The sequence below is a fragment of the Bos indicus x Bos taurus genome, chromosome 20 (assembly GCF_003369695.1).
Source record: "Bos indicus x Bos taurus breed Angus x Brahman F1 hybrid chromosome 20, Bos_hybrid_MaternalHap_v2.0, whole genome shotgun sequence".
NCBI classification, from domain to species: domain Eukaryota; kingdom Metazoa; phylum Chordata; class Mammalia; order Artiodactyla; family Bovidae; genus Bos; species Bos indicus x Bos taurus.
Window position 1 is genome coordinate 20,128,657 of NC_040095.1, and position 23,959 is coordinate 20,152,615.

Genomic DNA, 23,959 nt, shown 5'->3' on the forward strand with positions numbered 1-23,959 from the left:
CAGATGTTCAAGCTGGATTTAGAAAAGGCAGAGGAATCAGAGATCAAATTGCCAACATCTGTTGGATCATTGAAAAAGCAAGAGAGTTCCAGAAAAACATTGGCTTTATTGACTACACCAAAGCCTTTGACTGTGTGGATCATGACAAACTGTGGAACATCCTTCAAGAGATGGGAATACCAGACCATCTTACCTGCCTCCTGAGAAATCTATAAGCAGGTCAAGAAGCAACAATTAGAACCGGACATGGAACAACAGACTGTTTCCAAATAGGAAAAGGAGTACGTCAAGGCTGTATATTGTCACCCTGCTTATTTAACTTATATGCAGAGTACATCATGAGAAATGCTGGGCTAGATGAAGCACAAGCTGGAATCAAGATTGCCGGGAGAAATATCATAACCTCAGATATGCAGATGACACCACCCTTATGGCAGAAAGTGAAGAGGAACTAAAAAGCCTCTTGATGAAAGTGAAAGAAGAGAGTGAAAAAGTTGGCTTAAAGCTCAGCATTCAAAAAACGAAGATCATGGCATTGGGTTCCATCATTTCATGGCAACTATATGGGGAAACAATGGAAACAGTGTCAGACTTTATTTTCTTGGACTCCAAAATCACTGCAGATGGTGACTGCAGCCAGGGAATTAAAAGATGCTTGCTCCTTGGAAGAAAAGCTGTGGCCAGCCTAGACAGCATATTAAAAAAGCAGAGATGTTACTTTGCCAGCAAAGGTCCATCTAGTCCAAGCTATGGTTTTTCCAGTAGTCATGTCTGGATGTGAGAGTTGGACTATAAAGAAAGCTGAGCGCTGAAAAATTGATGCTTTCGAAGTGTGGTGTTGGATAAGACGCGTGAGAGTCCCTTGGACTGCAAGGAGATCAAAGCAGTCAATCCTAAAGGAAATCAGTTCTGAATATTCATTGAAGGACTGATGCTGAAGCTGAAACTCAAATATTTTGGCTACCTGATGGAAAGAACTGACTCATTGGAAAAGACCCTGATGAAGGCTGGAGGAGAAGGGGATGACAGAGGATGAGATGGTTGGATGGCATCACCAATTCGATAGGCATCAGTTTGAGCAAGCTCCAGGAGTTGGTGATGGACAGGGAGGCGTGGCGTGCTGCAGTCCATGGGGTTGCAAAGAGTCGGACACGACTGTGTGACTAAACTGAACTGAACTGATGTGTATGGCTGAGTCCCTTCGCTGTCCACTTGAAACTATCACAACATTGTTAATCAGCTATACCCCCAATAAAACAAAAAGTTAAAAAAACATAGGCACAGCAATGAAATATTTATCATCATCATCGATGTTATCATCATAGCCTAATATCTTTTTATCACTATGTATCAGATGTTTTCAGTGCTCTGCATATAAAGTGAAAGTGAAGTAGCTCAGTCATGTCCAACTCTGTTGCAATCCCATGGACTGTAGCCGGCAAGGCTCCTCTGTCCATGAGATTTTCCCAGCAAGAACCCTGGAGTGGGTTGCCATTCTGTTCTCCAGGGGATTTTCCTGACCCAGGGATTGAACCCAGGTCTTCCGTACTGCAGGCAGACTCTTTACCGTCTGAGCCACCAGGGAAGCCTAAGCTTTGCATGTAACACCTCATTTAATCCTCATAATAGTTGTCCTGGCTATTTATTGCTATAACATATCACTTCAAACTTTGTGGTTTAGAATATCTATTTTTAAATTATTTTGCATTGTTTTATGGGTTAGTTGGGCTTGGCTCGACATTCTCATGTAAGAATCCGTCATGTGCTTGCAGTCAGATGGTGATGAGGGGTGGAGTCATCTACAGGGACAATTGCTTGGATGGCTAAGATAGATTCTTCACTTCCAGGTCTGGCTTGGGGCTGGCATGGCTGGTAGGGCTGGAGATAGCTGAGTATGCCTATGTGCTTGCTCATTTTCTCTGTCTTTCTCTCCTCCCATCTTCTCCTCCCCCAACCACCACCATTTCTTTCTCTGGGTCCCTCTCCCAGAAACCTTTCCATAAACTTAGCATGGGCTTCCTCCTAACATGGCAGTCTCAGAATACTCACGCTTTCTTACAAGGTGGCTCAGAGATCCCAAGAGCACATTCATGGAGACCAAGGTGAGAGCTGCCAGACTTCCTGTGACAGGCTCCACAGATAGGCATCATCCTTTGTTGGTTACCCAAGCCAGCTCAGATTCAGTGTAGGGTCGTGTGGCTCATCAGGAGGCATCTTTGGAGACAGTTACCACCGTAACCAATTTTACAAATGAGGAAACTGACACAGAAGTGAGAGTCTTCCTCATGGGTTATGCACTAAAGGATTTCAACTCAGAGTCTGTTCTTAGTACTTGAGTGAACTTGGGAAAAGCACTGTCTCTTTAGGTATTACTTTATGTGGATATTAGGATGTTTGGAGGGATGATATTGAAAGTCCTTTCCACTTCTTTCACCTATTAAAGCCTTTGGATTTAGATGATGAGAGTGGGAATGGAAAGGAACAAGGGTAAGTGAAAAAGCCCTGCTGTCGAACACAGAACTTTGTAAGTATGGAGGGAAGGTACGTGCTAGACCAGGAATACACCAGGGTCACTCAAGGATTCAGTTGGATTATTACATTAAACATCTAACAGTGGTCAACTCACATGAAATACCTATTGAATAGCAAGAGTCATAGATTTCAGTTTGAGACACTGGAATATGGGCCCACTGAGTGAAATGGGAGTAGTCATAGTAAGAGCTGCTTTGAATAGAAAAAGGACCTACCAATTTTGAAAAAGTCTGAGGTGTCTGGTAGGGCATTCCATCAGGAATAGTATCCTTTAGTCATTTGTAAATAAGGTCCTAAATTTCACGTTAGAAGAGGTCATTAGACAGTGTTTGCCCTGGAGAGAGTCTTTGTGTGTATCCTAGATTAGAAGATGAATTGAAGGCAACAAAGGTCAGAGAAGTGGGAGGAAAAACTTCATCCGGAAGCTGCAGGTCCTGGGAGTGAGAAAGAGGGGAGAGAGTGATCAGACTATTGAACACTAAAGAGAAGTTGAGAATGAGAGAATAGTGCAAGAGGAGGACCTTTGCATTCTTCTGGAAGCAGTTTTAGTGAAACATGGGAGTTTAACATTGTTTTTTGTAGAAGATTTTGGGACTTTGGGAATGAATACATTGGGTGGGAACTGCAGCTGAAGACTTGGGCAGCAAAGGACCAGTAGAAGTTCAAAGAGGCAGGGGTGACATGTTTCTGATGAGGGTGTGCTTTCTGAGACTGGTAAACCTGATGTAGGAAGACTGAGCAGTCACCACACCGACAAGTCAGAGAAACACAGAGAAGTGGGTACAAACTGAGATGGAGGAAAGGTAGACTGGACAGGACGTCATGCTAAAACAGAGCAAAAGCTGCTGCTGCTGCTAAGTCACTTCAGTCGTGTCCGACTCTGTGCGACCCCACAGACAGCAGCCCACCAGGCTCCTCTGTTCCTGGGATTTTCCAGGCAAGAATACTGGAGTGGGTTGCCCTACTTTCCCCTTATTTCTTATCCGTAAGACCTCTTTAATATAAAATTTACTGAATAATGCTGCTGCTGCTGCTGCTGCTAAATCGCTTCAGTCGTGTCTGACTTTGTGCAACCCCATAGACGGCAGCCCACCAGGCTTCCCCGTCCCTGGGATTCTCCAGGCAAGAACAATGGAGTGGGTTGCCATTTCCTTCTCCAATGCATGAAAGTGAAAAGTGAAAGTGAAGTCGCTCAGTCGTATCCAAGGCTATCCCAAACCAAATAGAAAAGATTATTTTTTCCCAAAGGAATTTAGATTTCTTATTTACTTCTTGTAAAAGACCTGATTCCTTTTGAGCTCAAGTCTGTATTCTTAAGAGCCACTCTTACACCTTTACACAATCATAAAAATACTCTCTTCTGATCAAAATATAGATCCTGAAATCTGTCCACAGAGCTCTGCATTCTTGAACCATATACAGTGCATTGGCTTTCAGGTTTCCACCCCTCCTTCCAATCAAATGTATAATAAATCATCCCCACCCTTAGATTTTGGAAGGTTGTGGAGCTCAACCAAATATAACAATTGAAACAAAAGGAGCTAAGAATAGCAATGCCACACAGGTGAAGAAGTGCATCACTTCCATTTATGAATTCTGGACATTAATTCTATTTTCTAATTACACTATGCTATCAGGTTGGACTGAGGAAGAACTTCAGTTGTATATGTGTCACCGGGGAAACCACTTGTTTTGGATTTGACAGAGGGAGACAATTAAAATGTCTGCCATTTTTAGAGCAGCTTTTATTTATTTAAATTTTTTAGAGCAACTTTTATTTTGAAGACAAGTCAGAGAATATTAAAATTCATAGAAATGACTCTGAAAGGATTGGAAATTCTTATTTAAGAATGAACTATGAATTCTGCAGAGTTTTATGGTGGTTATTCATCACAATGAGAAGTAAAGCCCATTCATCTTTTCCTGCGGCAGCCTGAGCTGTAGGGATACCATTATTAAATGGCGTTTACCAGAGGTGAGGAGAAAAACCTCCTCCCCAGAGGTTCACCCTTGCCAACCAATCACAGAGCAGCCTGGGCCTAGTCCACGCCCCCTGCCCTGATAGACCCAGGTACGCAATGTGATTGGTGCATAGTTGGGGTTTTATGGGAGGGGTTTCTTGTCACTCTTTCTGGCTTCCCTGCAGTTCCTTATTTGGTAGCTTTTGACAGAACTACTCTTTCTTGCAGCTAAGCATCTTGACATACATTATTCATTAAGCCCTGGAGCTCAGGGAGAGAAAGATGCAGACCCTTAGATCTTTAGATGTTTCTTTATCACACGAATTGTCTTTATTCAGAATAGTGGTTGAATTCTTTTGCATTCTGGAGTTTTACAAATGGCATGTATTCAATGGGAAACCGACTGGATGGGATCTAATGCGAGGCTTTCTTATGTGTACTTAATTACCAAAAATCTTTAAAAATCTGCATACTCTGCTTGTGGAGATTGCTAAGTATCAAGGTTTTGAAGATATACTTATTTTAGAACTTACTCTCTATATAATCAATCAAAAATGCCTGAAGCAAACTATTTACTGTCAGTATCTTGGGGCTACATAAAGGTAAGATTTATTTAGCCTTTGTAAACTCCTGATTACTCTGATTACATAACTAATAATTTTAATAAATTACTATGGAGTAAAGCTTTCTAAGCAATCTTTTCTTTAGACATGAGCTACAGAAGACATGTGTGTTTTTAGTGGTCAAGATAAGGAGAAATTGTATAACTTTTATTAGTTGTAATTTGTATGTTAAAATAGCTTTTTAATTTTCAGCATTTCTTCTGTTTTATCTTGTGTAGATTTGAGTGTTTTTTTAAGTGTCAAGGTAATTCCATTGGAGATAAGTAATTGGGATAAATTATAACTGGTACATGGGCTCTAATTAGTATGTAGCATTTAAAGTCTATAAAAATTAGTTTATGCCTCTTTCTAAAAAGCTGTACTACTTTTACCTGATGAGGTTTTTTTTTTTTTTCTTCCAACCTTTGGATATAGATGACAATAAAATTGACAGTATTTAATTTTTAGGTGATATTTTATGTAAATGAACACTTGATCTATTTGTAAAACTGAAAGATGTAAATTTATATGGTAACTGCTATATTTGTTAAATCTCAAAAAATGAATTAGTACACTGCATTTAATAAGGTTATGTTCCTGCTTGGTAAGCTTCTTGCATGCCCTGTGGTAATGCTAACCTGGCAATCCTATCTGTTTAATATAGACTTGAGGTGGAAAAATCTTTTTTAGTCCTAAATGAAACATCACTTCAGAAACTGGAGTTTATTCTTGAATGTTTGAGCAAATCACAATACACGTTTTTAGAGAATCCTTTTCCATTACTTTAAGGGCTTTCAGATTGAAACATTTTTCATTTTCTTTGTTTCTTTTTAAAGCAAAATTTCCTCTTTCCTGTGAGATTTACTTGCATTCTAAGAAAACTTATTTCAGTTTTAGTTGTCCAAAGTCATGATTTTCCACCTTCCTTAAAATCTTGATTCCAGATTTTGTCATTTTCATTATTTGAATTTTGCTAGCCATTTCTTGGCTTAATTTTTTTTTAATAGAGAAAAGTGTAGAGAGTAATAAAGAAGCATCCCCCTCCCCAGTCTCTCTGGAATTAATTTCTTAGCTTCTATACAGCTCATATTTGATACTTTTTGAAGGGCTTCACAGTCATGTTATAATTATGGATAATACCTTCGAGAATCTACAGAATTTTAATGCTTTTTGCAGAAATTTTGCTGGCAGCTTTATGTTTTTAATATTATATTGCTTAAAACACTTAGGAAGGATAGATATATATGTATTTAGTCTTATTATGTATTTTGAAAGATTTGTTTTTGTGCGGTTAATACAGTGTTTATTTTAGCTTTTAATGCTGGCATCCACCAAACTTGTAGTGTGTCACAGTGCAGCATATTCAAATAATTTTTAGCAGAATGTTGTGGGGAAAAACAAGCATTTACTTAATGTTTGACCTTTACCACTGTCTTAATTATATACTAGAAGATATATAATGCACTAAGTAGCACATTGGCATGAGGGGGAAGTACAGGGATTAAATTTGGGAATACTTTAATTTTTTTTTATTATTTAGTTTTGTTTCCTTGACAGTCTTAAATAAACATAAATTGGATAACTGGAGTTGAAAAAGCAATATTCAATATTCAGTTCAACTGCATTTTCCCTTTCCTTTATGTTTTATATTTGCTGCATACAGACATTCTGATGCATAATGAGAACAAAGGATTTGAAAGCATTCACTTAGAGATCTTCCTCTTTATTCTTTGTTGCAACAATAACTCTACATATCATTTCAGACTGTTTAGATCAGAAACAATCAGAATAATTCATCAGTCTAAAATATTTAGAGGTCCTTTTAGAGATATCTAAGTGCTCAATTAAATTGTTCTACATTTTGCAACCAGTTCTTTTTGAAAAGCAGTTCTATATTTTGTCTCTTCTAAATCTATAAATTGAGAAAGAACCTAGAAAGCATTCTAGGAAAAATAGATTTTATTACCTTTTCTAATCATTTTCCCCCTCATGGCAGTTTTACAGTTATGTTAATAATTGGTATGTAGTTATCTTAAAATGAGAGAAATTCCACTTGGATTTAAAAATGATTGTTGAGTGATTTAGTTTATTGTCTGTTAGCACATCCAGCTATACACTCCAAAACCAAATTGTAAGAGGAACTACCAGTTGAGGAAGCACTGATGGTAATTTTGGGGGTTATTAATTTAGCTTCCCTTGGACCATATGTTTTATATCAGTAGCAAAAACAAAAAAAGAAACAATTTTGATTCTTTTTAGAAAAGTTCTTTGTGCTATAATTTAATTGACTCTCTGAAAATTGTTTTTAGGAAATCTCCTATACTTTTGGGAAGAAAGAGGTCTGCTTAAAATATTGTGTTATCTAATTATGTTAAAAGGAAATGTTGACTTCCTTGGAGCACCTCCCAAGTCTTGGGAGGGTGATAGGTGTGCAGTGAAGGGTTTTTCTCCACCCATGCTTTGGGGTTTTGAACAAAGGGAAAAGGATAGTCTGGGAATATATGTATATGATGCAAAAATAATCAGCAGAATATAACGTGTCATTTATCAGTCTGTACAACAGAATTCTTTCACTGGAATTTTTTGCTTTAGTTATTTGCACCAACTGGCTATTTTGATGAGTTGTATAATCAAACTGCCAAGAAGATTACACTTCATTTTCATGTTCTTCCAGTTAAATACAGTAATTTGCGTGGCATATCTGCAGATACCATGCAGTTTTTCTTCTTGGGCATATGGCAATGTATTCCTTATACCAAATTGCTTACATGTTAGAAAGTAGTTCTGTAGAAAAACTGGGTTCCTATCTGACTGTTTGAGTTGCACCAACTGCCCCCCACCAAGGCTGCAACGTTTTTTTAGTTACATTCAAATAAATGCATGGAAGGCAGGTGGACAGTGGTTCCTGTATAACAGACTGTAGAATGGCTAGGCTAGTGGCTGAAAATCTTACTTATTCCCCTAACTTTTAAGAAAGGATTTTGTCATGACCAGGCAGTCCTCTCTGGCCACTTCTATCTCATAGCAGGGACAATTTCAGGTCAAAGAGATATTTCATTAAATATATGTTTTAGAGGTTTAGCAGACTCTCTTGAATATCTTTTGCCTAAAAAGTAGATTTTTTCCAGGAGAAAATTTCATTCATCAAACAGATATTTACATACCTTTAGGCCGTATGCATGGTACTTGAGTTCTAAGTCACTTCAGTTGTGTCCGACTCTTTGTGACCCTGTGAACTGTAACCCACCAGACTCTTCTGTCCAAGGGATTCTCCAGGCAAGAATGCTGGAGTGGGTGGTCATGCCCTCCTCTAGGATCTTCCTGACCCAGGGATCTTGTGCATTGACAGGCCAGTTCTTTAGCACTATCACCACCTGGGAAGCCCCTTAGGCATGGTTTTTTGTTGTTGTTCAGCCGCTCAGTTGGGTCTCCTGCTTTGCAACCCCATGGATTATAGCACACCAAGGTTCCCTGTCCTTTACCATCTCCCAGAGCTTGCTCAAACTCATGTCCATTGAGTTGGTGATGGCATCCAACCATCTCATCCTCTGTTGTCCCCTTCTCCTCCTGCCTTCCATCTTTCCCAGCATCAGGGTCTTTTCTAATGAATCAGCCCTTTGCATCAGGTGGCCCCAAAGTATTAGAGTTTCAACTTCAGCATCAGTCTTTCAATGAATATGCAGGACTGATTTCCTTTAGGATGGACTGGTTGGATCTCCTTGCTGTCCAAGGGACTCTCAAGAGTCTTCTCCAACATCACAGTTCAATAGCATCAATTCTCTGGCACTCAGCTTTCTTTACGGTCCAACTCTCACATTCATACATGACTACTGGAAAAACCATAGCTTTGACTAATCTGACCTTGGTTGGCAAAGTAGTGTCTCTGCTTTTTAATATAGTGACCATTTTCTATATGAATAATACCCTAAATTATTTTTTGGTATTGGTAGGGGAGCTAGATATTTAGGTATATATTTTATGTTGGTTTAAATACAGTTAGATCTTCTGTCCATTCCTGCAATGATAAAATTAAACTATCACTATAAAAGGCCTAGGAAACCAGGAGATAAAATTCAAATAATATTGAGCATCTACTGTGTGCCAGTGTGAGTTAAATGATCTTACATATTCATAAATGATAGCCTGTGAATTGTTTAAGAAAATATAACTGCATAAAAAATGGGCAGAAAATATTTCGAACACTTGGTATTATCTTTATGAACTTTCTTGAAAGGTTCCAAATTTTACTTTTTCCCCCAGTGGGTCATAATATATAATGCTCAGTGACAATAAGCAAAATGTATGTTTATTTTAAAATTGGTATTTTGCAGTCTACAAAGCAGTGACCATGCCAATTTTAAAATATAAAATATACATACATTTGGTGACTCATTTATCTTATAACTGGTTGTTTGCACCTTTTAATCCCCTTCTTCTATTTTACCCATCCGTTATTCCCCAAGTCTGGCAACCAGTGGTTTTTATGTATCTGTGAGCCTGTTTCTGTTCTATTCATTCATTTTCTGATTCCGCATATAAGTGATAACATACGGTATTTGTCTTTAACTTATTTCACTACCATACAACCCTCCAGGTCCATCCAAGTTGTCACAAATGGCAAGATTCCATTCTCCTTTTTTATGGCTGAGTAATATTCCACTGTGTGTGTGTGTGTGTGTGTGTGTGTGTGTGTGTGTGTGTGCGCGCGCGCGCGCACACGCGCGCCCACACACACACATGTAAATATACACACATTGCAAAATATAATATACAGCACGGAATATAACCAATGATATTATAATAACTTTGTTTGGTACAGAATCTATTAATATTAAAATACCAAATCACTATGTTGTATACCAAAAACCCAGGATATTGTCAACTATGTTTCAACAAATATACACAAAGGAAAAAGGCATAGCTAATTATATACAGTTAATAGCAGTGAGACAGTGAGGATATACATGAGTTCTACATGCATTTTTTAATCAGAGCAAGTTATAAAAAAAAAATACACAACAGAAGTGAACTTTGTGTTTCTGAGTTTGAGAATGAGCATCGTCAGTCTGTAAATTAACAACCAGAGGTATCTCTGTTGGTTATAGCCGGTTCTTCAATTTTGACTGCAGGAAAATGCTAATATGCATTTCTTATATCCAACAGTATACTGAAATTTTTTATTGATCTCAGTACTTTACAGTGATCAATTCTGATACCTAATTTAGATGATCAATAAGATTAACTCTGGAAGTGATTTGCCAAATTATCTTGAGTTTATATAACACCTTGGGATGAATTGTGCAGAGCCAAAATTTTTTTTAAATTCTAATAAACTAAATACTGAGTTAAAAATGCATTTCAGACATTACTAAATGATGATTCACTACTCTCTTTACCCCAGCGTTAATTGAGGATTTATGATGAAATTCACAATTTTAAAGGCTTTTTTGTGATCAAGTATTTAGTTTTTGCTCTATATAGAAAAAATATATTGTTTAGTACATTAAAAGAAATATTAAGGTATATTAAAAGGTCTATTTGAGTTATTTGGGAAGTCAAAGGAAGATACATTGAGAAGCAATAATGGCTAGGAAAGCGTAACATTGTTGAGAATTCCGGTTTTGATAATGCCATGTGCTGGTGATAGATAAATTCCAGGTGGTAGATATGTTTCTTTGGATAAAATAGGCACCAGGGAACCAGTAAAATAAACTGTGAAGCAATGATGTTTCAGCTGAACAGGTCTATTTTCAATTGTATTTATGGGACTTATGGTGATGAATTGGTAAAGTCTTTGGATGCTGAAAACCAGTAAATCCCTACTTAAAAAACTTTAAAAAGGAAACATTATGTATTATCTGTTCAAATGTTTTCTCTATAGTCTAGTAGAGTACTCAAATCTGCTCAGTTCTGCTTTCGGGGAAAAGACTACATTTTAATCTCTGATCAGTATACATATTCATTTCTGCTAATGATAAATTAATTGATAAAAAACATACCATGTTTTATTGTGTGGCAACCCTTTTGTGTGTTTATAAATTAGTTTTTTCTCTTCTCTAAATGCTAATAATTCATGCTATTTTTATGCATTCTCCCCCCAGTGTCCTCCTTGAATATCTAAATGTGTGCTGTCCATTTATGGTAGCCCCTAGCTTCATGTGACTTTGCAGTTTAAATTCATTAAAATTAAATAAAATCTAGAATTCAGCTCCTCCTTTATACTAACCATATTTAAAGGGCTTGATAGCCACATATAGCTAGTGGCTCCTAGCCACTAATCTCTGGAGAGTGGAGAGTATAGCATTTTTTCATCATTGTAGAAAGTTCTATTGGATAACACTGACCTAAAGAGTCAGGATGTGTTAAAGATTCTTTGGCATATTTTCCATATCTTAGCATATGCTCATGTTATTTCACTTAAACTTTCCTCTTCTGTTATTTCATTTTATCTTTCTGTTTTTTCAGTTTAAAAGGATGCTTAATCGAGAGCTCACCCATCTCTCTGAAATGAGTCGGTCTGGAAATCAAGTGTCAGAGTATATATCAAACACATTCTTAGGTGAGCATAACAATTTAATTTTTTTCTTTTTTATTGTTTGGTTGTCTTTAGAGGTAGATTGGGGTACAAACTTGTTTTGGAACTCAATACGAGTTAGGAATTCCATTTGTTTTCAGTCATCAAATCAATGAGCCTCTAAGTTTTAGAACCTAAGGTGACAAAGTACCTTTTTTTATCTTTTAGTTGCATTCAAGACTTTAGAGATTCCCTTAATTAAAGTTGTATATTTCCCATTTTTCCAAAGTACTCAACTGAAAAATGTATTTTTTAGAGAGAGCTATTCATGCATTCAACAAATGCTTGTTAAATGCCAGCCATTGCTGGACGGTAGGTATTTAATAATCAGTTAAAAATAGTCCCTAAACTCAACGAGTTTGTAGTCCAATGGGAATCATGCCTGGTAGGCTGGGGAGGCAGAGAGATGTAACACAATTGCTGAGGAAAAGCCTGCTGATGATGGTAGCTGAGAGCATGGTGCACTGGGACACCACCACTCCATCCTCCATCCAGAAAGAAAATGCAGGTAGAACAAGCCAATAACTTGAACATACCCTTGATCTGAACTTACTTTCAAAACAAAACTGCTGTAATAGCTAATTAGCACATTCACTAAACAGACATTTCTTGGATATACGCTCTGTGTAAGGAAAAGTTAAAGGAGGCACTGCCTTGAAATAGTGAATGAGTGTATTGATACCATCTGATGTCCTAGTTGAAAACAACAATTAGCTCTTGTGAATATGATATTTACTTATCAGATAATATTGGAGATTCTCTGTGCTCCCCATATAACCTTGTTACATTATATATCCCCCACATCACTATCCTATAGAAAATGTAAAGTAGCAGAAACAGTTTGACTCCTTCAGATAGACTGTGTATGCTCCCGCAGAATGGCCCGTTAGGTTCACACACTGCTGTTTTCAGTTTGCGCACGAAGTTTCTGCCATTTCAAAGTAGGTGTTGAAACTGGAGTTCTTACTTGGCAAAAGCAGCTTTCCCATCAGGAAGTGAATTTTGGACAGGAATGGAATTGATGAGCAGTAGAAATAACCAATGTATTTTGCCTTTTCCAAGTCAGCAATCATAAGTTGTTTTTTTTTTTTTTTTTTAAGTATTAGGACCTTCAAAGTTGTGGTCACTGAATTATTTGATGTTAATTATTATGCAGTAGAATTTATTTGCTTAATTTTGTGTTTCAGAGTATCAAATTAAGTCCACATCAAACTGTAAATACTCAACTTCCTTAAGAGGAGTTTTACTTGGAAATATTTCCTAGAATGTATAATGATCAATTAAAATCTGCCTAGTTATGCATGTTTGGAGAAAAAAAAACTAGGCAGAATTAATACTAAGTGTAGAATATTTTTAAAATTTTTAAGATAAGCAACATGAAGTGGAAATTCCTTCTCCGACTCAGAAGGAAAAGGAGAAAAAGAAAAGGCCAATGTCTCAGATCAGTGGGGTCAAGAAGTTGATGCACAGCTCCAGTTTGACCAATTCAAGCATCCCAAGGTTTGGGGTCAAAACTGAACAAGAAGACGTCCTTGCCAAGGTAAGATGATTTCAAGTACCATGATCAGAAATATGCAGTGAACTTTGATTCCTTCTGTTTTAAATAAATGAAAAAGCTTATTATTAATAATTCATGGGGATTTTTCTGGTAGATGGGAAAGCACTTCATAAAGCTCTTGCTAAATCACTTGAATAGCATTGAAACATATACATTACCATATGTAAAATTAGATAGCCAGTGGGCATTTGCTGTATGACATAGGGAGCTCAAATTCAGTGCTCCCTGACAACCTAGAGGAGTGGGATGGGGTAGGGGTGGGAGGGAGGTTCAGGAGAGAGGGAACATGTGTATGCCTATGGCTAATTCATGCTAATATATGGCAGAAACCAACACAATATTGTAAAATAATTATCCTCCAATTAAAAGTAAATAAATTTTAAGAAAGAATAAGGTAGAGGAACATGAGCTTTTAGAGAAGGATCTCCAAAATAAACCATCAAGAGGAAAAATAAATCACTTGAATTTAATTAATATATAGAGACAGGTGGCTTGATGTTCTTTCTTTTTGCATCTACATTTGATTGTTTGAATAGTGTAAGTTAAAGTTTTTGAGAATATGTTTTAACTAGTTAAGGTTAACTAGCTTAACTAGTTACCTTTAGTTAACTAACTTAACTAGTTACTTTTAGTTAACTAGCTAAGGTTTTGAGAATACGTTTTAACTACTGGAGAAATACTTGAGATCAGTGTTTCAAGTGTGTAAATATACTGTTTTGTCAGAGACATAAGGTTGAGCAACACCATTCAGTCTCTAGCATGTGATTTGCCTCAAGTTTGCCTCTACTTACGTGGTGCATCCATTACATTCGAAATGAACTTTTGAAAAAAAGTCTAACAATCTCTTCATTAAAGTCAGTAATTTTTAAATGACTGTGTTCATTCTTTCATGTTCTACTTCTGCATCCAAACTTGTTCTTACCTTTCCTTAACCCCAGGAACTAGAAGATGTGAACAAATGGGGTCTTCATGTTTTCAGAATAGCAGAGTTGTCTGGGAACCGACCTTTGACTGTTATCATGCACACCATTTTTCAGGTAACGTGGTTAAGTTATATCACCTCTTATTTGGTGACATAATGTCCAGTCTGTGAATTGTGCATGCATTTATTTTCTTCACTACTCACCCTCTTTTACTTATTTTGATAGTTTTTTATTTGCTGAAACATATAAGGGATATATATTTGCCCCTTATATGCTGCTGCTAAGTCACTTCAGTCGTGTCCGACTCTGTGTGACCCCATAGACAGCAGCCCACCAGGCTCCCCCATCCCTGGGATTCTCCAGGCAAGAACACTGGAGTGGGTTGCCATTTCCTTCTCCAGTGAATGAAAGTGAAAAGTGAAAGTGAAGTCGCTCAGTCGTGTCCGACTCTTAGCGACCCCATGGACTGCAGCCCACCAGGCTCCTCCGTCCATGGGATTTTCCAGGCAAGAGTATTGGAGTGGGGTGCCATTACCTTCTCCTGCCCCTTATATACCAAGGGGCAAATAAGGATACAAGAAGGTTAGAGTGTGGGTAAAACACAAATAAATCAATTGTATTATTTTTCCCATTGAAGAAAAAGATATGTGGGCAAATGAAGCAATTCATTAAAATAATTTTAAAATCATAAAATAAAAAAATTTTTAAATCATCCACATGACCCTCCCTTGCACAGAGAATGGAGTGTTAACTTTACAAATTGAATAAGCCCCTTGCTGACTAACCTTAGTTATGTAATTTCTTCAGCCACTGTCTTGTGGACTGCTCTCTTCTTCAAATCAGTTTCTCATTCTTGTCAGGTTTTTGCCCCAGTTCAGGGTTAGGATTTATATGAGAATTTGGGGCTGAGGTCTCCAGCCCTCAAGAGAATGTTGTGTCTCACGTGCTTTGACCCAGTGGCCCAGTTGGGGTGGTGGACTGAAGCTACCTTCAGGGTCCCAGGACACGGACACTTGATAGTTGGCAGCTCATTCCTGACATCATATATTTTGGGCAAAGCTTTGCTGGGCTCCAGAAGGACAACTGTATTCTGGTTTTGTCCCTGCAGTTTCTGGATCACCCCATGGGTTTTCATTGTCCTCACTAGACATTGAGAGAGTGCTTCTCTCATTTCTGGGTTATCCATAGGTGGCACAGGGGGTGATTTCTGTTGCTGTTGTTAAAACACTGTATGGAGAATCTTTTCTATAAGATACAAAATGCTAAGAGGATTTCTTTTGCAGGAACGGGATTTATTAAAAACATTTAAAATTCCAGTAGACACTTTAATTACATACCTAATGACCCTGGAAGATCATTACCACGCTGATGTGGCCTACCACAATAATATTCACGCTGCAGATGTCGTCCAGTCAACGCACGTGCTGTTGTCTACACCTGCTTTAGAGGTACACTTGGTCTCTAAACCTTCAAGAACAGTAACTTGCCACTCACAGTGGTTCTTCAACTTTCATACTGAAGGGCATGCAGGGCAAACAACAATTGGCTTCCTGGAAATATTATTAAGTTGGGAGGGGGATGTCATTGTGGTAATTAAACAGCTGAGTCTTTGATGAATTTGTCTTGGATAATAATCAAAGACTTAGGGATTCATCTGTTTATGATATTGCCTCTTTGAAATGATCTAGTGAACATTCCATAAAGCACACCTGGATTACTCAGTTTTGATTAGTTTGGGGCTTCTTGGGAATTTAGTCTGATGACTTTTTTGTTTATAATCCAAAGATGATTATTTTTATAAAATAGAAGCTATGCATTGATACTTTTCATAGAACTCACTAGAAAGAAACATATCTTTAATGTCACCAAATCCTATGAAGTTGTTCCATTGAATGTTTATTAAAGCAATTTGATTTCCTTAATCATTTGGGAGAGTGACTCCCTTTTGCTAATGTAGTTTATAGTTCAGATTGTTTCATTATAAAACTGGGTTAATACCTTATTGTTTGAGTGGGAGGCTCTCAGCTGGGGGTGATTTTCCCGTTACTCCTACTCCCCCGCTCCTCCCAGGGACATCTGGCAATACTGGAGAAATTTTTGGCTGTCACAGTTTGGGGGTACATTCTACTGGCATCTCATCGGTAGAGGCCAGGGGCCCTGCTAAACACCTCGTAACACACAGGATAGCCTCCCACAGCAAAGACTTATCTGCACAACAAAGACTTATCTGACTGCAGATGTTGGTTTCTCTGAGATTGAGAGTCCCTGTTTTGAATGGAAGAAAATAATTGCTCGTGTCATTAATTTTATGTACATTTTCAGAATATCCTTGAACATCTTAAATACTTTTAAAATAAGTTATTATTTTCTAAAACTATTGGCAGATATCCTTTTTAAATATTTTTAAAATATAACCATGGAAAAGGTGTGATCTTGAATTATAATAAGATCAGATAAAATATTTCCTCCAAGATTACATTTTAAAAGGCCATGAGGAGCTCATTTTCTGAAAGTCTGCCATCCTGGAATATGATAATAATATATTTTGAAGCTTCATTTTGTTTTCCATCAGAGTCTGGGAAGGAATTTCCCATTCCTATGTACCTTTAATTTATATTACTATAGAATAGTAACTTTATCTAATATTGTCTGCGTTCTTTCAGGCTGTGTTTACAGATTTGGAGATTCTTGCAGCAATTTTTGCCAGTGCAATCCATGACGTTGATCATCCTGGTGTGTCCAATCAGTTTCTGATCAATACAAGTAAGTGAAGTGAAACTTCTTCATTTTTGCAGAAAAAATTCCTTTTTACATTTTAGAGTGACTGAGGGTTTTTATAAGTGTAGGGTGTTTCCAGAGTCATGTTCTTTTGAAATGTGTATATATGCATTACAGTGACTGCACATTAATGTTATATAGCTCTAAAAAATTACTGTTCTAGCCCATGAGGCATATGATGTTTGAAAAAACATGCATTCCAGTACTTCTCTTGAAATACTATATTACCACATTAGTAGACAGAGCAATTGAAAGCGAAAGTTTGCAGAAAGATTTAGGTATATTGCTCCTAAAGTTTTTTCTTTTTTTGGGGGGGTGGGGTGGGGGTGCGGGCGCTGTGCTGGGTCTTTGTTGCAGCTCACAAGCTTTCTCTGGTTGTGGCATGCGGTCTCTCTAGTTTCGGCATACAGGTTTAGTTGCCCTGTGGCATGTGTGATCTTAGTTCGCTGACCAGGGATTGAACCCATGTCCCTTGCATTGGTAGGTGGATTCTTAACCACTGGACCACCAGGGAAATCCTACCCTCAGAGTTTTAAATAAAAGAAGTTATCAGGATGCATGTTAAATTCCTCATTTTATGTAGGTTGTGACTTAATCCTCTTCAGAGGCTGTAACTCCTTCTTCTCTCCACCATGTTCTTTCCTCTTCTTCCCTTTTTAAATCTCATGCTGAGGGCAGTATGAGGTTCTGTTTTGACATACTGTTTGTTTTTTTCTTTTAATATTTCTTAACCGTTGATTTTTTTCTCACTGGTGACATTTTGTAAAATAAGTCATCAATGGATTTGGAAAGAACGCACAGAAGAGACTGTTCGATGTGGGACACCTCTTAACACACAGTTGCACTGCAAACCCCTGTAGGGAATATTAGTAGCATTTGGGTGAGGCTTTTGGCAAAGAGATTGTTTTACAGAAATTCTGTTCTTTCTGTGCTCTTAGTCACTCAGTCGTGTCTGACTCTTTGTGACGCCCATGGACTGGGACCCGCCAGGCTTCTCTGTCCATGGGGATTCTCCACTGAACCAGGGTCTCCTGCATTGCAGGGGGTTTCTTTGCCAGCTGAGCTACCAGGGAAGCCCATTCTCTCTGTACTTGAAGTTAATTGGTAAATAATTTAAATGTACCATTATATAATTCCCTCCCAGCACAGTAGATTAATGTTATAAAAGTCACTTTTGTATGTGAAAAAATAAAATAAAAAGCTCTTGTTTTTTCCTATCTGTTAAGAATCTGTCTTTGCTTTTTACTGAGTTGTGGAAAACAGCCTTCTCCTGCCCCATAGCAGTCTAGCTCCTGTAGTGTCTGTTCCTCCACCATTCATTCCCAGTGCTTTGCTGCAGCCAGATTTAAAGGGGAAGTTTAAATATAGCCTTGCTTTGAGAGATTCAGATCTTTTGGCTTATTTATATATTTGTATATTTTTAATAGCCTCTGGACTACCCTATAACAAAATGCACTTTGGTGACTCACGCATGTGTAGGAGAATTGGGAAAGTCATAGGTTTCCAAAAATGGATGGATAGTCAGTGCATTTCATGTCTTAGCTACCTTTTGAGAACCTATAATAGGGTGCTTTCAGGAGTCAACAAAACATTACTGTATATCAACACATGAGTTTACATTGTCTCCTAGGTTAGGGTTGATTGTGTCCTTTCTGTTAGAACAGAAAGGTCATATAGTAAAATGTACACTGGCAATTTTTTATTATCCTGGACTGATTCATTATTTTGCTTCTTAGGTATATCTTGATGTTTTTAACAAATACATATAAATTTTGTCTTAACTCTTGCATTAAGAAAAGTAGGCTTTTTTCTTTAAATTAATAACACCAATATTCAGACTTAAGTGTTTTATTTGCATCCTATTATACTAAATATTGTATCTTCCCATATTATAACATTAGAATTAAGAATTGAGAACAAATTAAAACAACTGATAATAAAGTCACTGTCTTCCAAGTATTCTGTTAAATTTTTCAGGAAAAATGAGGACCAACTCTATTATTCTTTATTATGGACCCTCTAAGGGCAGATGGGCCTAGGCTGGCAGCAGGGTACCCGTGGAGTCTGCAGTTTAAACTAGCAAAGCCTCAGTCCACACATGAATCTCATGCCCTTTAAAGTTTGAGACAACTGAGAATAAATAATGGAGACTGCTGCTGCTGCTAAGTCGCTTCAGTCGTGTCTGACTCTGTGCGACCCCATAGACTGAAGCCCACCAGGCTCCCCCGTCCCTGGGATTCTCCAGGCAAGAACACTGGAGTAGGTTGCCATTTCCTTCTCCAATGGAGACAGTAGAGGGTAATTATACACACAGGACAGTGGCCAAGGGTGTCTGTTTAAGGTCGTTTTACTGATGACCTGCCTGAGGTAGAAGGATTATAGACTGCGCTTCTGGAGGCACTTTGTTAGCCAGTGATGTTGTGCCCATCTCCTTTCTGTGGGGTCTCAGCCACACAGGGCAGTCAGCAGTTCCCAGGCCAGCTTTGGATTGCTGATATTTTCTTGAGGGTGGGGTGAGATAGGGCTGTGTAATGCCTGAGAGAATGAATCAGTATCATCTGGTAGATGAAAGTTATCCCAGGGTTGATAAGAGCCCCAGGGCATTATGAGAATTATTGCCTTAGTTAGCTTTTAATTGGCCTTCCCTGGTGGCTCAGACGGTGAAGAATCTGCCTGCAATACAGGAGACCCGGGTTCTTTCGATCCCTGGGTCAGGAAGATCAAGCCAGAAAGCATTTTGTTTCAGAACTCAGAAGAGGCTTAGTAGCCTCTAACACAAGTTAAGTTTTAGTTTTCACAACATGTTTTAAAGTGAAAGGGAAGTGAGTGAAGTCGCTCAGTCGTGTCTGACTCTTTGCGACCCGTGGACTGTAGCCCACCAAGCTCCTGTGTCCATGGGATTCTCCAGGCAAGAACACTGGAGTGGGTTGCCATTTCCTTCTCCAGGGGATCTTCCTGACCCAGGGATCGAACCCAGGTCTCCCACATTGCAGGCAGATGCTTTAACCTCTGCACCACCAGGGAAGCCCTTAAATACAAGAATACAGTCTCTCAGAAAAGGAGAGTCTCACTAATAACTGCAAACTTATAATAAACAGCTGTATGAAATACTCTATCAGAATTATGTGATTATTTTTAGTTTACAGTAAACTTTTTATAGACATTAAATTTGTGTTTTCTCTTTCTTTTGTGGATGGATTGAGTGGCTCAAACTAGCACACACTCTCAGCTCCTAACCTGGAGCTGGGGCTGCCATCTTGTCCAAAGCTAAAGGTTGAACCTGTGTTTCTTGTAATAAAGACTTCTAATCATCAGATCAGACCTACCATAGATGGGAGGTCACTTGTCCAATTTTAAGGAGACTGCATGGCTCACCAGGGCGGAAGGGCACTTGGGCTCACCTGGCTGATTCCCAGGCCAAATACCCCTCTGCTTCTCAGTTGTGGCGATAGTTTTCATTAACCATTCCGGTTGTGTTAGTTTTAGGCACCAGGTGATTTAATATTAATGACACATACACTCCTTGTAAACATGCTGAAGGTTGTGAAAACAGAGCGATCATTTCTACCTGGCAGAGGCTTTAAGCTTTTATCAATGATTTAGGGGAGTGGAGGATTCTGAATTGGATGTAAGGAAGTTGAAATTCCAGGTGAGAAGCTGCATAAATCTTTTTCAAGGACAATACTATGTAAATAAATCCATAAAATGTAAATAGCATCATAATGTGTTGAATAGAGCACAGTAGAGGATATTTATCTTTAAAAAGATAAATATAAGCGTTATTTTCTGAAACAATAAAGCAGTGTCAGCATATATATAGCATTAAATTTTACTTGGAAAACAAGTAAAATTTCTGTTTCTAGCGAATCTGCCTAGGTGTGGGGGAGAAAGGTTTCCTCAAACATTTGAACACATTAGTCATCTATTCAAATCATATGACTTTTGAAGTTCAAGAGCAGAGACATTTTACTGTATGAAGGTAGAGCTGGACCTGGTGATAGTACATACTCTTTATTTCACTGATCTCATTGATAAAAAAGCTTTCCGTCACTGTATTTGTAGCTTGTATATAAAACGTTATTTTTCTGTATAAATGTAAAATCATAGAATCTCAGTCAAAGTGTGTCTTGAATCTCACGTCTCCTTCCTAGCTTCTTTAAAATAGTCATTGAGCAGTATTGAGTATTTCTTTCTTAGAAAATAATGTATATTTTCCACACAAGTCAAAAGAAAGATCCAATACATGTGTTAGTTTTTACAGTGACTTAAGTGGAAACAAGATAAAGCACCATTTTTTTTTTTAATGACTACTTTAATAGACCTGAGTCTGCTATTTACAGGAACTAGGAAAGAGGTAGGATTTCTCATTGAAAAAAAAAAAAAAAAACAGAGGTCCAGGACAGTCATGGGGGAGCAGCCGAATCTTCACCTTGGAGTTATGTAGACAACTCAAAACCCGGCTCCGTGTGAAACTCTCAGTGTGCATCTTGGATGTGCAACATACATGTTTATAGTGATTGCCAAGACATGTGGACAAGGAAATGGAAAAATGAACAAAGCTATCCTGTGAACAAAACAAGTACAAGCATGAACAGACCCTGATATTGTTCATATGTTCCAAGCTGGTCTTGTACACTCTTGGAGTACAAATTACCCTAAGGCACATGATCTTTACATTACATAAAAGATCAGATAGATAGTCCACCTTTATCAGGAATACATCTTCTGTTCTGGATGTGTTACAGATGTTAGGAATGATGTTTTCTACTGCTGAGCTTATGGAGCTGCCTCTAGCAGATCTGGAGAGGAGGTTCAGGGTAATCTCACGTAACTCTTCTTTCCCTTTAGAACAGAAGAAGGCGAAGCCTCAGTGTGAACTGACTTATCATTTGCCAAGAGCGTTAAGCCCACTCTCAAGATTCTAGGGGACTCTCTTCTAGGTGTTGTAATGTCATGGGAATGCAAGTAGAAACATTTAGGAGAAATTGCTTCCTAAAACCCCAGATATCTCAGAATATGAAAAATTAGATAAACTTAGCATAAATGGCTTTGTTGACCTTCTACCTCTTGTCTTTCTTTCAAGACTCTGAACTTGCCTTGATGTACAATGATTCTTCTGTCCTGGAGAACCATCATTTGGCCGTGGGCTTTAAGTTGCTTCAGGAAGAAAACTGTGACATTTTCCAGAATTTGACCAAAAAGCAAAGACAGTCATTAAGGAAGATGGTCATTGACATTGTGAGTAACTGATAAAAAGCAAAAAAGAGAACTGTGATTTATGATGTTTTCTTAAAAAAAGAAAGAGATGACAATCAAATAAAAGTTTCTTGTACATTTCAAGATATTGCTGCCCTTTCTGTCCCAGAGGCTGGCCTTGCTGCTGGCAGTGATGCTCTGCTGCTAACAGTCTGGAGTTAAGAATAATGAAAAAACCTCTGTCAGCAGAAGTGCCATGCAGAAACTTCCATGACATTCGTCTTTTCTCTATGCATTTTTCATGAGACACAGGGAAATCTCTGGTTATCAGAAACTTTATCTGTTCAGCTTTGTACATGCAGAGAAATGGAGACATTACATGTCTTAGATAAGCAGAAAATTAACCAGAATATTGTTCCTAAAGTATTCTGTAAGCAACCTGTGAATCACTCCATTGTAGTCCAGTAACCACTTTCTAGTCCAAGAAATTAAAAAACTTCAAAATGTGATGATGTCTTATCCAGAGAAAGAGCCCTTTTTATCACCATGAGAGTGGCTGCTAGTGATTAATGTTTCTGTATATTGTACACATTTATCTGAGCTTCCAGGAAACTTGACAGCAAAGAGGAGTAGATTCTGGCCCAAGAAGTAGTAAAGGATTCCCGCACAGGGCTATTAGATGACAGAATTGTTCTCCATTTCTTCTCATGTTCTCCATGATATTTTCATGTGCAAATTATGACTTTTTTCCTCTGGGCATTTTTTACTTATTAAAACACTGTTTGTCTTTTAAGGTACTTGCCACAGACATGTCAAAGCACATGAATCTACTGGCTGATTTGAAAACTATGGTTGAAACTAAGAAAGTGACGAGTTCTGGAGTTCTTCTTCTTGATAATTATTCTGATAGGATCCAGGTAAAGCATTTGACTTTGTTCTGTGTCTGTGTGTACACACTCATGTCTGTGTGTCTAGCTTAGATAGGATTTATGTCTCCTTTCTCCCAGCTTATAATTTTGGTAGTTATAAGCAGGATTTTTATCCAGATTCTTCATGCTGAGAATTAACCAGACAAAATCCTATTGGCCTTTGCAAGTGGAAGAGCGTTAAAAAAAATAATATCCCACAAAACCAACCACTTAAGCAGCTCTGAATTTAATGAAGTGAGCATGTAAACAGTTTCTCTCATGATACCTAGATGCGGTAGAAGTGGCATACTTTGGGACTATTAATACAAGTGTGAACCATACACAGACACATCATGGTTGAGCCGTCTGGAACGACTCTTACACAACATGTATTTTTAAGTGTCACAGTCACCTGATGTGAATTTCCAGTTTAAAAAAAAGGAGTGGGTGCTAAACAGAGCATGCACTGGTTTGTTTTAGGTCCTTCAGAACATGGTGCATTGTGCCGACCTGAGCAACCCAACCAAGCCTCTCCAGCTGTACCGCCAGTGGACGGACCGCATCATGGAGGAGTTCTTCCGCCAAGGGGACCGAGAGAGGGAGCGGGGCATGGAGATAAGCCCCATGTGTGACAAGCACAACGCATCTGTGGAAAAATCACAGGTGATGCCTTAAGCTTTCAGAGAGAACACAGCTACATGGAACATTTGGTTACTTTGTTTGCACCTCCTTCAGTCTTTTATGGGGTGATCTTAATTACCTTCTTTCTGACAAGCTCAATTCCCACTTCATGTTTGCAAGCCTCAAAATTCTTTGATTCTTAGGATGTATATCCGTATGGTCATATATCTATTCATAGAACAGTATATTTATTCATTATAACTCGATTTGTATAGCATATTCATATGTGTAGAATTATTTCAACTA

General features: G+C 38.1%; 1 protein-coding gene across 8 annotated transcripts in view; it reads left to right on the plus strand.

Annotated features, from left to right (window-relative positions):
* The window catches only part of PDE4D (phosphodiesterase 4D), a 1,572,172-nt gene that overhangs the window by 1,542,862 nt on the left and 5,351 nt on the right, over positions 1-23,959 (plus strand). For 7 of the 8 annotated variants that reach the window (XM_027520402.1, XM_027520399.1, XM_027520403.1 and 4 more), the window contains 8 exons: positions 11,561-11,654; positions 13,037-13,209; positions 14,166-14,264; positions 15,434-15,598; positions 16,814-16,913; positions 22,012-22,166; positions 22,919-23,041; positions 23,513-23,695. In XM_027520402.1, the coding sequence (XP_027376203.1) occupies positions 11,561-11,654; positions 13,037-13,209; positions 14,166-14,264; positions 15,434-15,598; positions 16,814-16,913; positions 22,012-22,166; positions 22,919-23,041; positions 23,513-23,695 (1,092 nt within the window). Of the gene's footprint in view, positions 1-4,717; positions 5,096-11,560; positions 11,655-13,036; positions 13,210-14,165; positions 14,265-15,433; positions 15,599-16,813; positions 16,914-22,011; positions 22,167-22,918; positions 23,042-23,512; positions 23,696-23,959 lie in introns of those variants that run through there. The other variant, XM_027520406.1, reaches the window with a different exon arrangement.